The 22,875-nt window shown below is 43.8% G+C and overlaps 4 protein-coding genes across 6 annotated transcripts in view; 2 read left to right on the plus strand and 2 right to left on the minus strand.

Annotated features, from left to right (window-relative positions):
• Window positions 1-1,870, minus strand: part of slx4ip (SLX4 interacting protein) — a 34,756-nt gene extending 32,886 nt beyond the window's left edge. The window contains exons 1-3 of one of the 3 annotated variants that reach the window (XM_030378608.1): window positions 1,822-1,870; window positions 1,565-1,684; window positions 926-999 (exon numbers count right to left, since the gene is read on the minus strand). In XM_030378608.1, the coding sequence (XP_030234468.1) occupies window positions 926-952 (27 nt within the window). In that variant the 5' untranslated portion in view covers window positions 953-999; window positions 1,565-1,684; window positions 1,822-1,870. Of the gene's footprint in view, window positions 1-925; window positions 1,000-1,560; window positions 1,685-1,765 lie in introns of all 3 variants that reach the window. The other 2 variants (XM_030378606.1, XM_030378609.1) reach the window with 2 other exon arrangements.
• Window positions 1,871-2,253: 383 nt separating this feature from the next.
• On the plus strand, window positions 2,254-5,667 carry mkks (MKKS centrosomal shuttling protein). Its single transcript, XM_030378605.1, has 4 exons — window positions 2,254-3,238; window positions 3,551-3,732; window positions 4,108-4,218; window positions 4,634-5,667. The coding sequence occupies exons 1-4, from the start codon at window positions 2,254-2,256 to the stop codon at window positions 5,066-5,068; spliced, it is 1,713 nt and encodes a 570-aa protein (XP_030234465.1). The 3' UTR covers window positions 5,069-5,667.
• A 3,010-nt stretch (window positions 5,668-8,677) lies between these two features.
• memo1 (mediator of cell motility 1) lies at window positions 8,678-14,313 on the minus strand. Its single transcript, XM_030379049.1, has 9 exons — window positions 13,888-14,313; window positions 12,863-12,944; window positions 12,713-12,781; window positions 12,448-12,560; window positions 11,919-12,030; window positions 11,174-11,316; window positions 10,995-11,071; window positions 10,770-10,874; window positions 8,678-10,578 (listed from the first exon to the last, which is right to left on the minus strand). Exons 1-9 carry the CDS (start codon window positions 13,946-13,948, stop codon window positions 10,447-10,449), a joined length of 894 nt encoding a protein of 297 aa, XP_030234909.1. The 5' UTR covers window positions 13,949-14,313; the 3' UTR covers window positions 8,678-10,446.
• A 465-nt stretch (window positions 14,314-14,778) lies between these two features.
• On the plus strand, window positions 14,779-20,262 carry LOC115559892 (spastin). Its single transcript, XM_030379048.1, has 16 exons — window positions 14,779-15,092; window positions 15,185-15,268; window positions 15,357-15,440; window positions 15,744-15,922; window positions 16,263-16,399; window positions 16,496-16,589; window positions 16,715-16,789; window positions 16,923-16,994; window positions 17,585-17,660; window positions 18,137-18,228; window positions 18,327-18,406; window positions 18,545-18,587; window positions 18,704-18,783; window positions 18,900-18,970; window positions 19,063-19,103; window positions 19,493-20,262. Exons 1-16 carry the CDS (start codon window positions 14,975-14,977, stop codon window positions 19,616-19,618), a joined length of 1,452 nt encoding a protein of 483 aa, XP_030234908.1. The 5' UTR covers window positions 14,779-14,974; the 3' UTR covers window positions 19,619-20,262.
• Window positions 20,263-22,875: the final 2,613 nt, after the last annotated feature.

The following is a 22,875-nucleotide window of genomic DNA, read 5'->3' on the forward strand; positions in this document are numbered from 1 at the left end:
TTGGCTTGTTTTTTTTGCCATTCATTAAACCACATGTTGGTGGCGGTTTGCTTAGTGAAAGGGAAGCCCTGGGTTGCGCCTTAAATGCTATTGTTTGGACAGTTCCCTTCCCTTATGCTTGTTTGTGGTCAGCTGGTGTAGCACAGTGCGTAGACTCTCGACATTTTCTCAGGCAGAGCCACATAACACTGTTTTTATAAGCCCGCTGGGAAGCAACCTTAAGTGAAACAAGGGCTTTAGTCTCCCACATCCAAACTGAAGGAGTTGTGGGGGTGAGGGTGGGGGGGGGGGGCATGCAGGCATGCATATGAAACAAATGGACTGAATAAATGCAATATCTGGTCAAACTAGGCACAGGAGGAATTACGGAGGATGTGGGAGATCAGTGAGAAGGTCCACTGCACTCATCCACACGGTTCAATAAATGAAACATCAACAAGGGTAGGGGGCCGTCAGCTTTACCTGCACTTAGCGGGAACATCTGATGTGAATTATTGCAGACGGAGCATGGACAGTTCTGGTGGTTCAATAATAAGGGTTTTCTCTTCGCCCAATATCGTTACTACATTCAGGGGCAAGGCAGCCTTGAAACTTCCCGTTGTGACTTGAAACGCATCGTCCGAGTATCTGATGACTGGTACGGGTCTACAGCACCCCCTTGTGGATAAATAACTTGTATAATGTGCATCAGCGCCATAGAGCTGTGAAGGGCTTGTTAAATTAATATATACAACTATCTGACTATTCTGAATAAAAAACAAATCATCGGCTTCTAATGGAAACAAGACTAATAAAAAGTGTCTTCAACAGTCTGTCATCACAAACATGCCATAATAATAAAATATTAAATGGCCAGATGTAACATTTGGACAGTAAAGAGGGCAGATGTATTTTAAGGTATCCTGATCTGAGACGTCCCACTTACCTTGATGACAAGTTTTTGAGGAGCCATTCTGGTCGACCACTCAGTTATCTTCAGTCAATAGGGGCCAGGGCTATCTGAAATAAATATAAAGCATAACGGTATAACAATTAACAGTGAAGTTGCCACATTCGAATATGAAATATCACCCATAACATTACTAAAATGAGCTATGAGTTACTCCAATGTTACATTATTGTGTTAAATTTGCAACTGCGCCATTATGGCTGAACAAAGAGAATCAACATTGAAATATTTATCCATATCGTCTTTGACTTTTAAATATATGGCACTGACATAGTGTACCACATTTTCATAACCATCAGACTATACAACACCTCAGGCGAAGGTAGGCCTATACTGACTCTCTTTCTATCCATCCATCTCTCCCCCCAAACCAACCCCCACACATACTGGACAATGTACAATTGGATTATAGATAGATAGAGATTATAGATACATCTACCTCTGGCTCTCTTTAATTATGTGCAATATTGCTAGTTTTCTATTGACTTATATTGACTGATATTGTTGATTTTCACTGTTTGTCCATTTTATAGTTTGTCAACTGTACTGTAATGTCTGTTGCTACTGGATACCTGCATTTCCCCAAGGGGGTGAATAAAGTATCCACTTACTTACTTTATATTACAATTGTACATTCACTCCGCTGCCACCCTTCGTTTGAAACGCGGCGGGATGACTTTATTATTGGTGACGTCAGATCACCGCATCCAGTCAGGGACAGTTTGCATCTATACACTGTAAGTAAAGTTTTATGTTATCAGCAAACATGAAAAGATGAAGGCATTTTTAGTACACTAGTAGAGTAGTTAACGGCACCTTTATTCAACAAGGTTTAAAACAGGGGAAAAGTTAGGACATTTTCAGCAACTAACCGCTTCGCGCGAATGGACCCCAAAAGGACCCGAATGTTGTCGTTACAGAAACCGCTCGCCGAGCTCGAAAGTATGTTTATATTGACGAATTGTTTCGGGAAATACAACACAATAGCCATATTCCTATGTTTTATAATTAATTTACTGATTAAAAAAATAAATAGATTCTTGCCGATCTAAATGTGTCTCTGTTATGATGTTTTTCTCATCAGGCAATATTGTAGCCCCCACTATTCCTACTACAGACTACAGACGCGTTATCCCTGACTCGGAAGCCACTGGTAACATGGACAATAAGGTTATGACATATATCCCCGAATATTTGTAGAGAAGATACATATATTATGCTGGTGGATAATTGGACCTAACCGAAAACAAGTCAGTTGTTGGGGTTGTAGAATCCTATTGTCGACTGCTATTTAGGACCAAGTCATGTCTCGTCTCTCAAAGAAATCGCCAGCGTTGTGCACTGATCTGCCTCTTGAAAACCCTGATATTTGTCAAAAGCTGAACGTCTTCAAACAGCTTTTAACGTCGTGTTTCGGACCGAATGGAAAACTTAAGCAAGTCCATAACAACATAGGGGGTCACTCTGTAACTACATCCACTTCCGAGGTTCTCCTCCAATCTGTGTCCCCGTCACACCCTCTCCTCAAGTTCATTGCAGCTTCTGTCCTCAACCATGTGGGTCGTTTCAGTGACTGTGGTTTGTTTGCAGCAATCCTTTGTTTTGCACTCATCGACCAGGCAAAGCTGTCTGGCCTCAGAAGAAACGTGTCCATCAGTATAAACCAATATCTGCTGGACATATGCACTGCATACCTCCACCAAGATGAATGTGGCTGCAAAGTGCAGTTGGACTTCAGCAGCAGCAAGAACTTGATCACATTAGCTCGGAGTGTCATCTCCAGCAAGCCAGCGTGCATGCTAAGAGAACAAGAAGCACTGCACATAAGCATGCTCGCTGTGCAAGCCTTTTTGCTAACAGTCCCATGTGAATCTCCTGGCAATGTCAGGCTAGGTAGCACAGTGACAGTGGCTGTCGAAGGCCCTCCTGTTGCACAATCTGCTGTGTTCCCTGGGTTGATGTTGGAGATACCAGATCATTTCAAACTTTCCAACAAGAATAACTTCCAATCCCAGCCAACGAAAATGGTGTTGTTCAGTGTGTCTCTCTCTGGGGACTTGTTTGAAACGGACGAGGGGACGGTGGAGGTGTACCATGGGGCAGACGTAGAGTCCCAGATCTTGGACCAGCTGCTGGTCTTGGGGCGGTGTGCGGTGGAGGACCGAGTGGAGCTGTTTGTGTGTCAGAAGGTCATCCACCCGGTGCTGCAGCAGTACCTCAATCAGCATGACGTCGTGGTGTTGGAAAGGCTTGGTGCTGCCCTCGTTGAACCCCTTGCTGAACTAACAGGTGGGCCCCATATCTATAATATATATGCATGTTTGTAATCTTATATGAATCGTTTGATATAAATAATCTGTATAGCAGTCAAAACAACAGCTACTTACTGCTTGATAGAAAAATGAGAAGAAGATTCTCATTCTGATAAAAATGCTACTTTGAATAGGTGGGCTATTAATCCTACTTTTTAAAGTGCATCGAACATTGACGACCTGATTGATAATGTATTATTGGCATTGATATGTAATGTATTGTATGATCAGTATATTTTATCCAAAGTCTTCCATTTATATTTTATCTCAATTGTCACTCTCTTATCAGGTTCACAACCTTTGGCTAGTTTATTGTCCACGATACCACCAGAGGCGTACGGGCTCGCAAGAGGCCTGAATGTTAAAAACTTTGGCTCCAAGAAGATGCTCCATTTGGAAGCCCCCGGTGAAGCAGTGATCTGCACTATGGTCCTCTGCCACAGGAACCAGACCCTGTTGAGCGAACTGAAGGTAAACGTTGGGCAAGATTGTCAAACCTATTAGAACGTTAGTTGTCTTTTTTTTGTCTTTTTTTTTATCTCCATGAAGAGACGTTTAACATTCCCACCTGACATTGGACCACAGCACTACCGTATGGTAATAGTAGTGTACTACAAGTATTAAGCTATATATGTTCATCATATACATATTCATCGCAACAAACAGAGATAAGCTATGTGATCTGGTCTTGGGACTCTGGCAGCAGAACCATTTATTCATTCATAAAGTGGGAGTTTATACCTATTACATATTTCTAAAGCTTGCTTCTATTTCTGCAGAGGTCACTGTAACCATACAATAAGATCTGATGATGACAACGCGATGATTCGTGCGGTTGTTTTATAGGTGGTGGTTCAGAAGGCCCAGCATGTGTTGAGGCTCACCCTGAGAGAGCCCTCTGCCCTGCTGGGAGGGGGGTGCACCGAGACCCACCTGGCTGCCTACGTTCGCTACGAGGTCCTGATCCCTCTCCCCCCCACATCCCAGACCCCTTCTGACACAGCACATCTCACACCACCTTTCATGAGTCTTGATATTAGCTGCGATAAGACTAAAAATGAAAATCAAACAATATGGTCGCTTGGTAGAGCATGTACCATTAAAGGCTTAGTCCTTTCTGCAGCAACCCGGGTTTGAATCCTGACCGTGGTCCTTCGATTTATGTCTTCCCCCTCTCTCCCCCAAAGCTTCCTTTCTATCTCCCTCAATAATAAAAAGACAATATAAAAATAAATAAAAACAATATCGTCCCCCGACAACACATCATCCAATCATACTTTTTGATACATTCCTTCTTCCTTTGTACCGACACCATACACAGACTTCTGAGCCGACCTCCACACTAATCACCTCTCTATTTCCCCCCTCACAGGGTATCAGAAGGGCGGCCGAGGCTACGTCGTCGCTCTGCTGCTCACCCACAGAGTACCTCCTCGGCACCGAGGCCTTCGCCCGCTCCCTGGAGGGCGTCGCCCGGGCTCTGGAGCACGACGGCGGGACCCCCATGGTGGACCTGACCCACGGCCACCACTGGGCCGTCCCCGTAGACGAGACCCCGGACCTGGAGGGGAAGCCCCTGCGTCGCTGCGGCTGTGGCCTGGTGAGGGGCTCGTCCGTGGAGAGCTGGACCTTCCTGAGCACCAAGTATGCAGAGTTCTCTCCCGCCGTGCCGCCTGGAGGTCGTGCTGCCGCGGCGCAGCCAGCCGTACTGGACTGTTTCGCCGCCAAGATGAACGCACTGCAGGTTGCGGTGGAAACTGCTAATCTTTTGCAGGATATTCGATATATAGTTCAAGATAAAAACTAGGCCGTAGATGACAGATTCTATTTTAGTGTTGTGTATTATTGTGTGTTATTCCAAAGTAAATAGTTATTTATTTTTTTTATTTATTTTAGTTGCAGTTTTTAATCACAACACTAGGTGTGAGTATTGGCTCTGAATAGCGTGTGCAAGACCGTTCAATCGTGATTTATTAGTTACTGATACGTTTTTAAGCCACAGCAGTCATCAGCTCTTGGGCATCCATAGAACATTTGTGTGTGGGGAAAAGTGATTCCTTACAACATGGAAGATATCATTCTGAAACATTTCTTGCCGCATTTTAAGCGGCCACAGCCGCTTAAAATGCCACAACTGTAAGTGAAAATGCCCTCAGTTTTATTCGATTTATACCAGATGCACTTATATAAACGTCTAGTGCAAAGATTATTTGGTCTATAAATATCCTTTGTCGTATGCTTGTTGTTTAACACATGATGCATCACATGAAAAATCAATCATTATTGATGAGCCTTTCCTCACCACAGTGATACTTGGGGTCAGAACGCAGCTCTTTTATAGAAGCTAGTTTATAAATATAAGTTTACAAATATGAAGCCTTAAATAAAGTAATGAAATCATTCCCATATGTGTTGCGTGTTACCTCCATAAAGTTATGTAACTACGCAATATTGCTTATTAGTGTGCAGCAGAAGGTCAACCATGTGTCTGCTTGAGCACTTCCTGAGTGTGTGCGCGTGTGTGTGTTTGTGTATGTGGCGTGTTTGTGTATGTGCCCATCATCACATCTGTTTGTCTCTACTTCAAAGCCATGTTTCTTTACGGTCATCTGATAGACATTACCAAACACTAATATAGTTATTAACTGTCACAAAATGTTCAAGTTCAATGAGGAGGTATTTCAGTCCCGAGTTATCTCCCTGGGCAGACAGCAGAAACAGACCTGATACTTAGTGAAAAGTTCCCCTTCTTTGATCTATGGACCCTTGAAATACAAATAAGGATCGGGTATCTCATAAGAATTGGACAGGAGGCACCTTGTTCCACTTAGAAATTTCTGGAGGATCCTTCCTGTTTCTCCTTTCCCCCTGCAGTAGGCAAGGCAAGATTCGTGATACTATTAATATTATTAATACGTTACTATTACCCAAGTTTCATAATAGCAACAATATTTTGCGCTTATTGGTTAGGCAAAGCTGTCTGGCCTCAGAGTAAATGCGTCCATTAGTGTTAACAAATATCTGCCAGACAAATGCAACAATAACAACGGCAAAAGCGTTATTGATGAAGTGCAGTGGAAATATTGGCAGCCTCTAGACATCCAAGTGGTGTCGCCTCTTCATTCCGGGCAGCTGCTCACTATCTCAATCATACAGAGATAAGCTATGAATACATGCCATTTGGTGGAACGCTTTCATCCACAGCATCGTAATCCTAATAGCATCCAAGTTAAACAGTCTAAATACCATGTGCATGCATTCTTAGCATGGGGTAGTAGGAACCCCTAACCCGTATTGAAGCCCTCACTCTGGTATCTGTAGCTGTCACAGTAGCCTACTAAGCCTGTCCAATAAAACATACCTTGTTTTTACTTTGACTTTACTTTTGGAAAATCAATATCCTTCCTTCAAGAGCACAAACCCTTCTCCTTGATGCTTTTGCAACTTCAAAATACATTCCCCCAATTTACAAAATAGGCCTATCTATATCAGACCGATCAAGGTTCTGCTAGGGCCTACAGTACAAAACCCTGATCAAACTTGACACTCCAGTTGCGCTCCATTACCTTGGGAAGTGGTGCATCCCGGCTGACACAAACTGCAGGTACATTCCCGCGCTGCTGCATCTGTACCATTTCAGAAACTTGAGTGGTGAAGCCTGGATCGGGCAGGTAGCTCCTGGGGGAACCAGGCCTGCCACGATAGACCGACTGTAACCAGTTCTGCCAGAATCCCCGTCTAGCTTACACAGCTTATCAGGTTAGCATGGCTAATGCAACTCTGACTCCAGGTTGGTTTGGACTGGGGCACCCCGTGTTCTGAGGGATCTGCCTATCTCAGCAGGGGATCAGTAAGGAAAAGACAGCATCGCTAACTCCTTCCCAAAATAGAAGGAGAGAGTGCGGCAAGTCAGACAAGAATTAGGACGCCACCTCTTAAACGTGAGGAAACCAACACAAGAATAGTACTAAAAAGTACTTTTTTTTTGCCTTTCGGTCACCAGTCTCTGTAAGGAAGCTATCTTGAGCTGCATGCTCATCATTAGACAGGATGTATTTTTTTGTACTGCTACACACTAACACGACATGTTAATAAAAAACATTTCAGCTTGTCGGCTGACAGCAGCCCAGGGGTTGGCTGAATATTCAGAGGTTGTTGGAGCCCCCAGCTTCTATGTCCCTCTTTCAGAAGTAAGGAACCAGAAACTCATATAAAAGTGGTTATATGGACCCCGCCAACACATTGCCCGGCAGGAGTCAGACCCAGGGCTCATAATGAATCACTCACTGGCAACCAGTGGGCTTTTGAATTGCCAGTTGGGGAGAAAACTGCAGTGCGACAGCATTTGGGTGGCCTGGCTGTTTGGGAAATGTCCTCTCTGACCTCAACCCTGGAAGGTCTCACCCATTGCTCAGCGCTAAGGAGCATGGTTGGCAAGGAGAGAGACGACCACCATTACAGTAAATGACAACTGCTTGGTAACAGCAACAGGAAAATCAACGGTACCGTTTTAAAACAAGTTATTTTTAATGGGTCGGCGGTCAGATCGAATCGGGTTATTCAGAGTCCAACCCGTCAAGCTTCAACAGAGAAGGGGAAGGAGGATGAGGAGTAACCCAAGTCTTTTGATTGAAAAAGGTGAAGAGAAATTTGAACATTTGAAGGTCAGTTTCTAGTTTGTGCAGTTTTAACAGCTAAAGATGGGAACTAAGTATTCTCAAACAGAAAGATTGAAAGGTAGAGATACAAGGTCTGTCACTGTGAGATTACCGATTATCCTTCATGAATGCCAGTACTGTTGAACTCAATCACCCTTTTTGAAGAAACGGGACAGATTAATGTATTATGAATGCATTATGAAATAGAACAAACAATACTAGCAGAGACAAATGCCGCCATTCATTGAAGTAAGTAGTAATGAATGCTTGGTGAATAGAATTAGAATATTAGTTTACACCCTTTTATATCCCCGTTTTATTGGGATGGAGTTTAATGGCAACACCCAATTCATGTTAATTGTACATTGAACTAAAATTGAATAAAAAATATAATTGATGGTTAAGTTATCATTGGTGGAGGACAATTACCAACAAAAAAACGGCATGGGACCAGGAGAGGGATGTTCAGAAGAGGTAAGGACCACAATACTGGGAAATGGGAAGATTTTAGGTTTACTTGATTCATCATTTACTATAGCTCCCTCTACTGGTAAAATCGAGGTACGTTTGTATGCATATCGCATTAATGTGGACACACAAAGCTGTCTACATACATTATATTGTACACCACTGTTAAATGGGCATTTCATACATCCGTGTTTACAGACATTTGAATTATAATCTCTCAAATACGTTACTTTTTCGATTGCATGTTAGAGCAACACATCACTATTGTTCAATAAAGACAGGAGAATGCATCCATTTCAATATATTTTTACTTTTTTTGTAACATGAATCTTAAGCCTTGACTGTATTTTGGGATTTGTTTCCTCTGTGGAACCTGAGATTAGAAACAGTATTTAAGCAGTATATTTTGTAGGTGTTGTGACTTGTGAAATTCCATTCTCTATGCAAGAGAGATAATACAAAAAATAAAAACACATCTAACAATTCAACGGCAGAAAACAAACTCAAAATGACGCCGTGCTGAGGTTCAGCTTAGGGCTTTGGGCAGGGGGGGGGAGACCACTCCCTACTGTAGGAAGGAGATAACTTCAAGACAATACAGGGTCCTCAAAAAAAAAGAAGATACATATAGAGAGAAACAAACCAGAGCGTATGGTGTAAAATAAGACAAGGAAAAGTATGGTTTTCAGTGTGCAGCAGTGATCCGAAGGCACAATAGCACAGTGTGTCATGCTTTAGTGGTGTTCTTCACTGATTCGATGAGTCAAGGCCGACTCGCTTTTTCAGTTGTGCGGTCAATAGATTTTGACCAGTTGGCTATCTTAATATTAACAAACCTCAACCAATTCCCATGTTGAAACCAGAAACCAAGTTTTTTATTTTCTAAAAAGGAGGGGTGCTAGGAGTGCATCATTTTAAAATTGGTAAACACTTGACTTCAGCAGAATGATCCACCAGTAACAAGAGAATAGATTCAGTGAGGCACACAGAAAATGTGCTGCAACGCTACATTTGACTGAGTCCTTGAGTCGGTTGCCCAGAAGACCATTTGTAACATTGACTAAATTACCTGTTTAAATAGATTTAATCATATTTTTTTATCCTAAGGTCGGTAGAACGTTCTGGATTCAAATTAGTAGTTGTATGTTCACACAGCATGAAGACAGCAGTCAGACACTGCCAATACATCTATTCAGTGCTACGAGGGGGTCGCTGGAAAACTGGGTACAGCTAAACAATGGGGAGCATAAACGACAACACTTTCTCGTTCAATTGTACCACCACACTGCTTGTAAAAACTAGTAAATCTAAGAAAAACTAACAAAATCTGATTAAATAAAGAGAAAAAATTATGCATAAAGGATTATATTTAAATCGACTAGTATAAGTATAATAGTAGTAAATGTATTTGGTATGTACAGCAGTGGGTTAGTGAACTGGGTTGAATGCAGCCCTTTAGCAGCCACACCAATAAGCAGGTTTGTACAAACCGTGGTAGTAGCAACCCCTATTATCAGTCAGCATAATGCTTGAGGATGTCGGTCAAACCCATTTCTTCCAGGTGACCTCGAAATGCTCTTGAATCATTTAGAAGTTTCTCTTTAATCATACTTTCTCAGGGGAAAAAAACAAAAACACACGAGCACACAGGAGGAGAGTCGCGATAAAATGAAATTTACATTTCAACTTGTATCCTCAGTCCTATTTAGAGGAGTAAAAAGTGGACTTGACCAACCCCAGTCCTTACGAGATCCAAAATACCCCCTCCTCCTCCTACCCTACACACCCCAAAATACCCAGCACGCCCCCCCCCCCCTCGCTACTGAACCATAGGCTCCTATAAATCAGCAAAACTGCAATCCCAGCAAAACGGTCCACCCCCCACCGAGGGGCGATCGGCGGGAGAGCTAAGCGAGGATGGTGGAGGGAAGTCATTGGCATTCTAGGTTTTCTAGGTCCTTCCTGCAGATGGTGGGTGCTCAGTGGGTGATGGTGGTGGGGGGGGTTTGGATCAGGTTATGGCAATAGGCAGTAGTCCCCCTCCCCCACGGGGCAGACCTCAATGAACTATGAGAGCCCCGGCGGCGTAGCTCACAGAGCTGTCCTGCCAGTTCCGGCATTCGCTAGATTGGGCGTAGTTCAGGAAGGAGAAGTTCATTTCTAAACCGTTCTTCCTCAGCTCCGCCACCGCCTGCAAAGCAAAGAATCAAAAAAATGAAAGTCGTCCAAAAGGAACATGCAGTGTGGAACAAAACCTCCAGCTCGTCTTCCAGAACCAGACCATTATCATTCCTTACAGCTGTCCTTACTAATGTTAAGGCCTAAACATAGTTCCTAATTTGAGGGATGTTTCGGGTTTAGTTGGGAGGTGGTAGCACTTACGTTTAGTAGCACTCCAATGGGGTGACGGCCACAGATGGTGTTGTGGTATTTCTTCAAGTAGTTGGTGAAAGACATCGGGTCCAGCTGCTCTATAATGCCCATCCCCTTCAGAGGCCGGACGGCAAGAGACATTAGGATCGTTTAAGAAGAGATTTAACTAACAAACAACCAACTAACTTTCTTAAGACACATTCTATGTTAAGCACAGTTTAGATCTGGACCTACCATTTTATCAAGGTTCTCAATGGATCTGTAGATCTCTCCTTGGGACTCATCGTAATACGTGTATCGAAAACGCTGACCTAAACAGGTAGGTAGAAGGAATGTCAGTACACCACCAGTGGAAAACAACAGACACATGATCAAGGTTTTCAACAGCTGGACATAATGGAGGCGGCACTCACCCCAGTGGCAGAAGTCGGATGAGATGATGAACAGATTGGAGGGGTCTGCCAGGTACTTGCTGAACAGTGCTCCGTACTCCTGTTCCTTAGTCTCGCTCAGTGCACCCACCAGCACAGGGACGATGCTAAACTCATCTTTGTGGCTGCAGATAGGATGGTGGCATACTTTTACTACGTGTCCTACACTGCATATGTCGTGGGGTGTGTGCGAGACAATTAAGAGTTCATTGATAGGTCAATGTACAAATAAGACAACAAATGTGACCAATGATATGAAAAAAGGTGAGAGCTGTTGCTAACTTCTAGAGGAAAAGCTAAGGGGGACTCCTCCACTAAGGACTTCTATGGAACTCTTTCGAACCTTTCGGAAGGTGAGCCCCCTACGCTGCTGACATTTTAGGCGCACACACTACGACGGTAGATGCTCAACTCGTTCCATTACCTGCTCCCAGCGTTTCAGTAGCTAGAAACGGCCTTTGAACTGCTGCCCACCACACAGAAGGCTACATTAATTATGCATGTCCAACACATGCCATGGGTGAGCGTAGCACTTTGTAGCGGTACTTTGGGGGCTATGTATCGAAGTCTGAGTTAATTTCAAGTGGAAGAAGAAAACAAAAGATATGGTTATTAGCTCCCGGTGTATCGGTGCCAAGTGCCGAAAACTTTGGCACACAGGAAGCAAGGTGTGCCATACGTTTTCTTGTAACATAGGCTCTACAGTACAACATGGTAGCCTGCTCACCTCTCCATGGCTTTCGCGGTGTAAGGCAAGTGCATTTCAATACTGTGCTCGTCCTCGTCTGTCTGCAGACTCATCCGCTCAAACATGCCCGTTTTCCAGAGGTCAGCATAAACTGGAAGACAAGTGGGGGTGGTACTTCAGTGTGCATATATAACCTTGTTCATATCTCTCGGGGTTGGATTGCTTTTGTTTCAACGGCGAGGAGGAAGGTACTTTAAAGACATCTCTGTCGATGCTCTGCGGCACTCCGGCCCTGGTTATTAATCACACCATTGCCCTCTGAGCAAGTTAGGCGTCTGGTCTCTCCAAGCACTGTATAAAGCCTGCATGGCACAGCTTTCTGGACTTGAATAATCAAGAGAACCGTTTTTTTCCTTTTCCATCACTCTTTAGTATTATAGGATTATACAACATGATTATAGCAGAACAAATAGGCACAGTGTGGCTCTGTGTGTTATTTCCCCATGCCGTTTATGAGTGAAGCTGTGACATATCATCCAATACCAATTTAATGAGACACAGTCAATACCCTTCTGGTCGATCCTCAGGTCATAGAGGGGTGTTTTGTAGACCTCGGCAAGGGAGAGGGCACAGCGGGACAGGGGCACGTGGTGTGAGGGTCCCAGAATAAACACCCTACGACTGGAGCAACAACAGGACTTTACCTCACTGAATCCAAGACACATGCCCCCCACCACTGCCCATCACAGATTGTCACTCTCTACCGACTATTGCAATCTATCAAACATGAGGCGTTTCACTAGGGTGTGAAGCAGGGGCAGCAAATGACTCACGTAACAGAGGGGTCCACTTGTTTGTATGCATGGGCTGCGCAGGCACCACAATAGGTGTAGCCGGCGTGGCTGGAAAACAAAGATGCAATATTAGCAGTGGACACCATGGCATTAATCATTGCAGTGAGTCATGTATCCATTTCTACTTACGGTGCAATGATGGCTCTTGCAGGTCCAATGGTGGACTGTGCCTGAGACAACCAGCTATCTAGTTGTGCATTCAGCTGTGATCCTGGGAAATAAACAGAAAATACATGTATGCATTTAGTTATTCATTCGATACAGCTTTCCATTCAAATAAAATTGGTACAACTCGAGTTTATTAGAAACCAGAGAAATTGCTTCTACATGAATCTTTATATTCTGGTCAAGTGGTTAGAATATTTGGTGCAAACATGGTTTGGTTTATACATCCAAATAGAATGAGAAGTAAACGCGAATGTGGCTGACATCCATGACCCATCAACATACATGATGGCTAAAGGGGTTGGCTAGGTTAAACAGTCTGGAAAAACAAGCAGGAGGGGCATGGATGACGCTAGAGCAGGGCTGATTTTGCAGAGAAGCTATATGGTTGGTACGGTGGGGGAGGGGGTCTTTGTGGCAATATGAACCTTCAATGTTTTGCACAGCCATTATCAATCCTTTGTTCACACACAGCGGGACGAACTATATGTTTTGCGTGGACTCATCAATCTGAAATATCTCCGTAAATCAAACATCTTCAAAATGACTACATTATGACATCTGCCAGCCTAGCTGCCTGGGCCGGATAGTCCTGCAATACAAGACAAGCTGACTGTTCTTCCTTTCATACAACACCCTGATCTAAAAAAAAATCCAAATAAATAATGGCAGAAGTCAAATACGGGAATGTATATTGTCCACCCACTGACAAATTTCTTAACGGGATTAAAACCACCATTGCAGCAAATGCAATAATGGAGAAGCACCGTGGACGGCAGCTAGCTCAGATCAGTAGCTGGATTAGTTGAACCTCACCCTCCGAGGTGTCAAACCAAAACTACAGATGTCACTGTCACTACCTCCACTAGAGAGAAAATGTTAGGATGGCGAGCAGGAGAGAGGACGGGCTGGAGGACCGTCGATCTGCGGGTTAAAGCCCTGTCTGTAGCGGGGTGGTGTGCTAGCGCTGCGGTCGGCGGACAAGTTACCCGAGGAGGAGTACCAGCTGCCGGCGTGACTTGCTTCTCTGCACACCACTCGGTTCGACATCTTGGATCCAAAGCTGCCTATCTTGGTTCTCTGAACTCTGGTCGGGTGGAAAAAACACCACCACGGAATCGTTTTTTAGATAAAATAGAGTGCTTTGTCTCGTTGAGTTCAGGGGGTAGCTCAGACAGAAAGCTACCGGACTAGCAGGCTTTGGTGTACAGTCTGCCTGTAGTTCTTTTTATCTTCTTTTTTTAACCGGTTATACCAAGTTATAAGAAGGAATGAATAGGTAATCGACTACCTTTATAATCAAGCAAAAAAAAGTCCTGTAACTGTCTTTGTAACGAGGGTTTAGTGGGCAATTGCAGGCTTGTCAGAGTAGTGTTGTTCTGGGGCAGAATACTGATCGTGGAGGATATGGAGGCAGGTAACGGGGCGTGTCTGAAATAGGCGCGTCACAGTGTGGTCGTTTCTTAACCAATGAACGACAGGTGTAAAATGAGACGCCAGTCCTATGGGCGTTGCTATCGTTTGGCATAAGCTCGTTTATTGTGCCAGTTCAGCCCGGGTGCAATAAGTTCTCGCGATTTTACAACAATATGTAGATGTGTACAGATGGACTCCAATATTTAAAGTTGGAAAAAAAAATGAAAACATGCCCAATATCCCTCAAGCATAAATGAAGGAGACATAATCGAGATTCACAGTTAGCTTACTAACATCTATTAAAACTCCTAAGCAATCCATTCCGCTTTTTTGTTACAACATTTTACGAAGTCAATTAATTATAATTAATTATAATTTCGACAGAAAGGTAGTAAAATCATATGTCAAAGGTCGACAAAAGACTATCGCCAATGTTCTAGTCCTAGGCCTCTGATTGGTCAAGTGCTGATGACCAAGGCGGAAGTAGTAACCTTTGTGATGTTTACGTTTTGTTCTTTGAGCAGGAAACAGTCAGCCTTTACTTGCCCGTATCCCAATTATTGCCTTAATTAATACATAATTGATTGTGAAAAAGCTTTTAGTACAAGTTCAAGACTGAGCTACAAACTATATGTCAAGTCTACGAGCCAACTTGCAGTGATGGCGTCCAGAATGAGTAGCAGCAAAGGCAAAAGCAATAGCGACATTATTAAAGGCTATCATAAACAGGCATTCGAGTACATATCCGTAGCGCTAAAGATCGACGAGGATGATACAGGTTTGTGTATTGTATTTTTATCATGTGTCTGTTATGATGTGTAGCAGTGGGCTTGCTCATTGACATGTCCCGCTGTCTCTTTCGAATGACAGGAGTCAAAGAGGAGGCTGTCCAGTGGTACAAGAAAGGCATTGAGGACCTTCAACGTGGGATTGCCGTAGAAGTCACAGGAGAGGGTAGGGTCGCACTTCGATCGAACACATGTTGTGTATGCGTTTTGACATGCCCCTGCTGATTTCCCGGTTCACTCTCTTTATGTTAAAGGAGACCAGTATGAAAGGACAAAGAGACTCCAAGATAAGATGGTCACCAATCTCGACATGGCAAAAGAACGGCTCTCACTTTTGGGTAAGTGCATTTTAGCTTGTCATTTAGACTTTCATTAAAGTGATATATCATTTGAATATTAGTTGACTGCCCCGCCCCACTAAGCAATCAGCTACAGCAAAAGTTAAAATTTTTAAAACTTAATTTTAATTTTTGTTTGTCCTCATGTTTCTAGAATAACAACAAATAGGGTTGACAATAATGAGAGACAATTGATAGGCCTAGGAAGAGTGGCGTATGCCACTCTTGCCTCATGCCAACTCTAAACGAAAGTAGTGGAGCTGCTAAATGTGAATATTATTATATTTTCTATATATTCTACAGAGGCCACTTTGGAATCTACAAGAGGCCTCCCAGCTCCCAGAAGTCCCCAGAATGGTGGAAGCCAGCCGGCCCCCCTAACCAAGCCTGCCCCAAAAGGCCCGGCTCTAGCTGGTGGCGCCTCCAGTCAGGTCAGGCCGTCCCCCCCTGGCAGGCCAGCCCCCAGAACCATCAACCCAAAGGTGAACTTCACAGAAAGTGCAGAGTGGTTATGAACAGTAGAACAACATTTCTAACGCTTGTGTTGTTTGAACGGAAAATGTTTTGCCTGCATGTATGTAAATTATGGCACCCATTGAACTCCTGATCATCCCTGGAAGGAGGGATCCCCACTCTGCGTTCCTTCTCAAGATTTCTTCCTTGCTAATTAAGGGAGTTTCTTTTTTGTCCTCTGGGGGGCTAGGGTTAGAGGGGTAACATACATATATGGCCTGTTAAGCCCTTTGAGACTGTACCTGTGATTAACGACTATACAAATAACATTGAATTGAATTCATGTTTTGTGAATTTCAATTCTCCAAGGTTACCCCACAGGCAGGCAGAGGGCCGACTGTTAAAGGTGCGGCAGCGTCGAAGCAACCCCGCAAGAGTGATATGAAAAACTTCAAAAACGTTGACAGCAAACTGGCCAACATGATCCTCAATGAAATTGTTGACAGGTAAAAAATAAGTTAACTTCACTTGAAAATGTAGCCACTTCTTATTTAGCACCCGAACGTCGATGAATAAGAGGTTTCTTTGTTTGCTCATTGCAGTGGACCAGCCATATCTTTTGAGGACATTGCCGGACAGGAACTAGCGAAGCAAGCGCTTCAAGAAATTGTCATTCTTCCCGCATTGAGGCCAGAGGTACATCACATGTAATACCGCGCATGCATGTGGTCTTAGGTTTAGTGGTCAGGTTCTCCATCTTCATTCTGTGTAAAGCAAACCCCACCGATACACCAGTGACCACTGAATCTTACCCCGTTCAGCTCTTCACCGGCCTGAGGGCTCCAGCCAGAGGGCTGCTTTTGTTTGGTCCCCCTGGGAATGGAAAGACCATGTTGGTGAGTTACCATGACAGATGTTGCCGTGTCAAATATTGTATATATTTGTGGTCCCTATTCTCAACAAAGACAAATGGCAGATGTTTATGCAGCAGTATCGCCTTATTTCCTCTGTTACCTGTCCTGTTGCCAGGCCAAAGCAGTCGCCAGGGAGTCTGACTCTACCTTCTTCAACATCAGCGCTTCTACCCTGACCTCTAAATACGTGAGCTCATTTTATTACTGGCAAGTTTCAGCGAGATCAGAGGTATAAGAATAATAATAATAATAAATGAAATTTATATAGCGCTTAATATGGTACTCTATGACGCTTTACATATTGCCCTATCTAAACTATGTAACAGACATATATTAAGACAGACTAGGATTAAAAGAAAAACAGAGGTTAAACATGAAGAATAAGGTGGGAGTTAGGTTGGGCAGGCTAGTGTAAAAAGGTATGTTTTGAGTGCAGATTTGAAAGAAGAGAGGGTTGGAGAGACTTTGATGTGGGAGGGGAGGGAATTCCAAAGGGTGGGCGCAGCAACTGAGAAGGCCCGATCACCCCAAGTCCGGCGCCTAGTCCGCGGGACTTGTAGCAGGTTGGCAGAGATGGACCTGAGGAATCGGGAGGGGGCGTGGTGATGGAGGAGGTCGGCAAGGTAGGGGGGGGGCTAGGCTGTTGAGGGCCTTGTAGGTGATGAGCAAGATTTTGAAGTTGATTCTGTGTTTAATTGGAAAAATAAATAATAGGTAGGTATGTCATTGCTGTGGGTTATGAAAGCCATTGTTGTATTGGTTCAATTTCTGCCAAAGGTGGGAGAGGGTGAGAAACTTGTGCGAGCTTTGTTCGCTGTCGCCCGGGAACTACAGCCATCAATCATCTTCATTGGTGGGTCATTATGTATTGTGAAACTTTGTAAACAAGTGTCTCGTGTTCAAATGCACAGCCTGGGGAAGGCTGAATTGAACAGCCTTTTTCATCAGCTTTAACATATTGATCATACTGAGCACCTGAACATGTATATGTGACCTTCTTTGGTCAGTTGTACATTCCATTTACATTACCTACATTTAGGTACATATTCATCGGCGCACCTCTACTTTATATTTATAATATATTTAAATACTCTCAATATATACATAACCAACCGGATATATACAATGTTCCCTATTTTAAGTTCTCTGGAATTGGGCTAGTGTTTTATTTGTACTATGTGTATTTTTGCTAGTCTTGCCATATTTTTGTTCCTATTTGTGACTTGTGGATTTGCCACTTGCCGTGTCTTGAGGAAGTTCAGTGTTCAGTCTGGCCCTGTGTTATACCATGACCAATGACAAACAACTGTGATATTCTGTGTGGTTCAGACGAGGTGGACAGCCTGCTCTGCGAGAGGAGCGAGAGAGAGCACGAGGCCAGCCGTCGCCTGAAGACCGAGTTCCTCCTCCAGTTCGATGGCGTAAGACGAGCTTCGCTTTACTTCAGTCTCAAGAGAAACTGAAAATCTGCACAGTTGTATGAACACCTGTGTTTTTTTTTGTTTTTTTTCTGGTTCAGGTGCAGTCAGGGGGGGATGACAGAGTACTAGTCATGGGAGCAACAAACCGGCCCCAGGAGCTGGATGAGGCAGCACTGCGGTACACACGCACACACAAACACACACACACACTATTGTCTCCCTTTCAACATTGAAGGTTCGCTATTACTCGATCTGTCCTCAAGTGTGCAAACCACAACATTCTTATCTTATTAATATGAATGCTTTTCCCTGTCAGACGCTTTGTCAAAAGGATATACGTGGCCTTGCCGGATGAAGAAGTAAGCACTATGTTTTCATCCGTCGATTGCCTTTTCTAAATGTCCTTTCTTTCTTTTTGTCTTGGAGAAAGCAGTGAATGTTAATGTGTCCATGATGTGTCAATTCTAACCTCCAGACTAGACTCAAGCAGCTCACACATCTCCTAGGAAAGCAAGGGGAGCTACTGAACCAAAAAGAGCTCGCACATCTTGCCAAGTGGGTGTCTCTCTATCCTCTTAGACCTCATTTGCACACTGTTCCCCTCCCACAGTCGTGAATCTATTAAGTCGGCCATGACATCACCCTAACACTATGGTGTGCATTTTTAAAAGGGTGACAGCTGGTTACTCAGGAAGTGACCTCACCTCGTTAGCCAAAGACGCCGCTCTGGGACCTATCAGGGGTAAGGATGTTCCCGGTTAAATATATACTCTCATTTCATTACAACTACCACTTTGTTTTGAAAGCGGCTGCTAATTATTTTTTTACACGCAGAAATGGGACCCGAACAGGTGAAGAGCGTGGCGATTAGCGAGGTGAGGCATTGCATTCAACATGTTCATGTTTGGTACAGATGTATACTCAGTTAGGGTTTATTTACTTTACATTTACATTTAGGGCATTTAGCAGACGCTTTTATCAAAAGCGACTTACCATAAGTAAATTTGTCAGAAGAAAGGGATCAACAATGTATCGCTGCCAGTTCAGTAAGGACTGTTCATAGAACCAAGTGCCAAGCCCTCATAATTTTTAGGTTTACCCATTCACCGTATACAACAAAGATAGCTAGGATATGACGCTATACAATTCTAAGAAGAGCAAGGATGTACAACATACAATAAGTGTGTAAGAGGGATGTGAGGGGAGGCTATGCAGAGTCTAGGTGAACTCGGCAGCCAATACAAACTTGTTTCTTTACCTTCAGATGCGGCGCATGAGGCTGAAGGACTTTGAGGATTCCCTGAAGCGTATCAAGCCCAGTGTCAGCCCACAGACCTTGGGTCTGTATGTGAAATGGAATAAAGACTTTGGAGACACGACAGCTTTCTAAATGCATGGAACTAATCAGTGGGCACTGTAAAATACATTGGCTACTAATTTGAATGTATTGGCACTGACTGCCATGCAGTTTGTCCCCAATGCCTGACCTTTCTGTTTATTTCTTGAATTTCTACCTCTGGTACTTGGCACAATGTGAGGTAGACCTATAGTATTTTATTTGTGCATTGAAATATTTAAACTATATTAACAGCATTAACCTAATAACCTAACATTGACAGCAAGTTTGAGCTTTGTTTGGAATCAAATTTAGACCTTTAGAAAACGATTAGGGGGTATTCATTAAAAAACTGTTTAAGATGTGTGTTGTACAGTATTGCTGGTCCCGACAATGCAGTTTAGTATTTTTTTCATCCCCTATTTATATAGGTTGAAAATAAGGGTTTTCAGGGGCTTTATTTAAATAATTGGGTTATTTGCTCAATTCATAATGACTTTTGATATGTTTTTACTGCTGTCCTGTAATACTCCCTGCCCTCCTGAAGAGGGCAGCCAACTTCTCCATACTACATCGCGCTTGCTCAGTAGTGAACAAAGTAAAGCGTTGATAAATTAATTAGAGCGTTTGAATTTTGTTTTTATTTGCGAATGCATCATACTAACATACAATAAATAAAATCATGTGCAACTGATTAACCGAGGTAACGTCTTTATATTAGATAATGCCAGACTATGCAACCTTTCTTTGTTTCACCTTTTTCTACACCTGGTTGAATATAAAATAAGTGTTTTAGTTGGTTTACCTGTGATTTTCAGTTAGTGTGTGCACGTCCGTGTTATAATACAACTGAAATAGCTAAGTGCGGCGGTTTAGCTCCCGTTACCCAAACTGTCATCAAATCACACACAGAGGGAGGCCAGAAGCCTAGTTTAGTGCAAGTGTGAGGTCATTTGAGACCTGTCAACAGCTTTACAAGTGTTTTTTATTAAAGTTGCAGTCCATACCGGGACGCAAGGTCTCCTCCCTCTGCACCAGTGACGTTAGCTGTGGGTCCACTGGCCTACCCGCCCTGTCGCCCGTCGCTACAGCCTCTCACTTTATGTGTGTCCGGAAATGTCCGTCAGTGGCGCTTTTGCTGTTGAGAAGGAACACAAACCCCCACACATGTCCTCACAAGTACGTAAACCTAAACACTCCCAGACGTCACTCACTCACGCACGCACACTCATCCGTCAGTACATACTTATGCACACACACACACACACACACACACACACACAAACACACAGTCCTGCTTACCCATGTACTCAGCTAGGCATACACTGATGCATGCGCTCAACCATGGAGGCATTTAAACGTGTTCAACCACAGACAGCGGGTCAACCTGTCTTCCTTGCCCCTTGACGATGGTATCTCTCCTCGTACTAGACACCTAGAGTGATGTCACGCTGGGAGCACCGTGAAGATGCCTCCTTTAGCTTTGTCGTGGTGTCAAGCAGCAGCAGCATTGTGCTTCAGTTCGACGGCTTCTGTTTCACACGTGGGGAGTTTCCACAAAGATACAAAATGGACAGTTCAGCCCTCCTAGCTGTCTTTGTTGTATACGGGGAATAGGTTGACCTAGCGATTGTAAGTGCTTGACACTTGGTTCTATGAACTTCCTTACTGAACCGACAGAGATATATTGTTCTTTCTCTTTCTTCTGACAAATGTACTTATTGTTAGTCGCTCTGGATAAAAGCGTTGGCTAAATGCCCTTAATGTAAAGGTAAATGTCAACCTACCCAGGGTACTGCACCAACTGGTTAGCTAATCTATTTCAGACTTCTGGGTGGACATCCCATGTGTGATGTCACTATGGGGTTGATTTTAAATTGACCTAGGGGCCTTTAAATCTCGAATGGCTCCTCCAATGGGGAGCAGACAATGCTTTTTCTCCACTAAATAAGAAACAAATGAGAATGCCACACCCACCCAGGGGAGGAGGGCCTTGAAGTGAATTGAAAGTGATAATTGGACAGGTCCCGTGAAGGCGCCCACCCTGTTGTGAGAAGAATAACAGTCAACCCGCCAACTGAGCAAACACACAGAGTGTTTCTTCAAGTGGTCCGCTATCAAAACTGTGTGTGTGGACTCGTTGAGGGCCTGTTTGTTGTGTTTGGTTCTGGGCCCATCGTGTGTGTGGCTACATGACTACCTCGCTTCTTGTGAGGTTTTGTTACTGAAAGTGTACTTTGTACTTGTTTTGTTTCGTTTGTCAATCAACAGCTTGCCCCCTAGAGTACTAGATGGGAGAGTGTCGCACACACGCACGCACACACATATTTCCGTTTACCTTCATTTTAAAAGGTGTGTTTCGGGTTGTCACAACGGTCCTCTTTCAGCTCCCAGAGTGTCCATTCTTCATAACTGGTTGCTTCTGTTGCGCGTTCCCTACAGAGTCAAAACAGAATCTCCTTTACCCTGCACGTGTTATCCTACTCTCTCGGAGGAGGCCTGCTGCCAAATCTGATCTTACTTTCAACGGCCGCATCTGTCTTTTATGAGCAAATTTATTATTCTAGCTCACTATTTATGTATGGATTGCGTGTGCGCGTGCGTGCGTGCGTGTGTGTGTAGATCATTGTGTAAACCTAGGGAGGTCTGAGTACATATGTAGGAATCTCACATTGCTTACGCTGGTATTTTTTTATCGCTTTGCCAATTTCTCGCTTCAGGGGCCAAAATATAATCAGGCGCCGGTTATGCTATAAATTTTCCAATTCCTCGATTTCATTGTAAAAAACAACCCCAGCACCAGCTACAAAGTGATCCAAGACAGATGTGTGTGATACATTAAGGGACGAGACAGCGGTGTGAACACAGAGGCTTAAAAGGCTTTTCTTCCAGTGTTGTTTCTAGTTTTGGTAGCCTCTCCATTTCCCACCTTTTGAAGGATGCCAGGGAAACGCTTCTCTATGCTGTCAGTGGACGGCCCTTGAGAGACTAGTCTAATGTAACTCAAGTAAGTGGCATTTCCATCTTTAATCCCCCCGGGAGTAATGTGCTCGTGGCAAGCTTTCAACCTCAGTACCTGCCTGGGGACACCACGGTCTTATAAAATGAGGTGGACATGTACGGCATGGGTAATTGCAAACAGTTAAGAGACAGGGGGCTTTTAAGGAGAGTTTAGGGTTTGTGGCAAATGATTTTAACGATATGGGGTTTACGGGACACCAACGCGTTTCAGAGTGAGCACGTTCATGTCTGCATGCCGCAGAGTTCGCTGAGATACCAGCATGTGTTTTCCTTTTAACTGTCGCCTGCAG

The sequence above is a fragment of the Gadus morhua genome, chromosome 15 (assembly GCF_902167405.1).
Source record: "Gadus morhua chromosome 15, gadMor3.0, whole genome shotgun sequence".
NCBI lineage: Eukaryota > Metazoa > Chordata > Actinopteri > Gadiformes > Gadidae > Gadus > Gadus morhua.

Excerpts from the sequence above, each read along its gene's own strand:
- mkks (XM_030378605.1), top strand. The coding sequence starts at position 2,254 with ATGTCTCGTCTCTCAAAGAAATCGCCAGCGTTGTGCACTGATCTGCCT. Across the intron at positions 3,239-3,550 it reads ACCCCTTGCTGAACTAACAG|GTTCACAACCTTTGGCTAGT; the intron begins GTGGGCCCCATA and ends CTCTCTTATCAG. Across the intron at positions 3,733-4,107 it reads CCCTGTTGAGCGAACTGAAG|GTGGTGGTTCAGAAGGCCCA; the intron begins GTAAACGTTGGG and ends GTTGTTTTATAG.
- memo1 (XM_030379049.1), bottom strand. The coding sequence starts at position 13,948 with ATGTCGAACCGAGTGGTGTGCAGAGAAGCAAGTCACGCCGGCAGCTGG. Across the intron at positions 11,072-11,173 it reads ATCCGACTTCTGCCACTGGG|GTCAGCGTTTTCGATACACG; the intron begins GTGAGTGCCGCC and ends CTACCTGTTTAG. Across the intron at positions 10,579-10,769 it reads CCATTGGAGTGCTACTAAAC|GCGGTGGCGGAGCTGAGGAA; the intron begins GTAAGTGCTACC and ends TTTGCTTTGCAG.
- LOC115559892 (XM_030379048.1), top strand. The coding sequence starts at position 14,975 with ATGGCGTCCAGAATGAGTAGCAGCAAAGGCAAAAGCAATAGCGACATT. Across the intron at positions 15,923-16,262 it reads CCAGAACCATCAACCCAAAG|GTTACCCCACAGGCAGGCAG; the intron begins GTGAACTTCACA and ends CAATTCTCCAAG. Across the intron at positions 18,229-18,326 it reads TCCTCCTCCAGTTCGATGGC|GTGCAGTCAGGGGGGGATGA; the intron begins GTAAGACGAGCT and ends TTTCTGGTTCAG.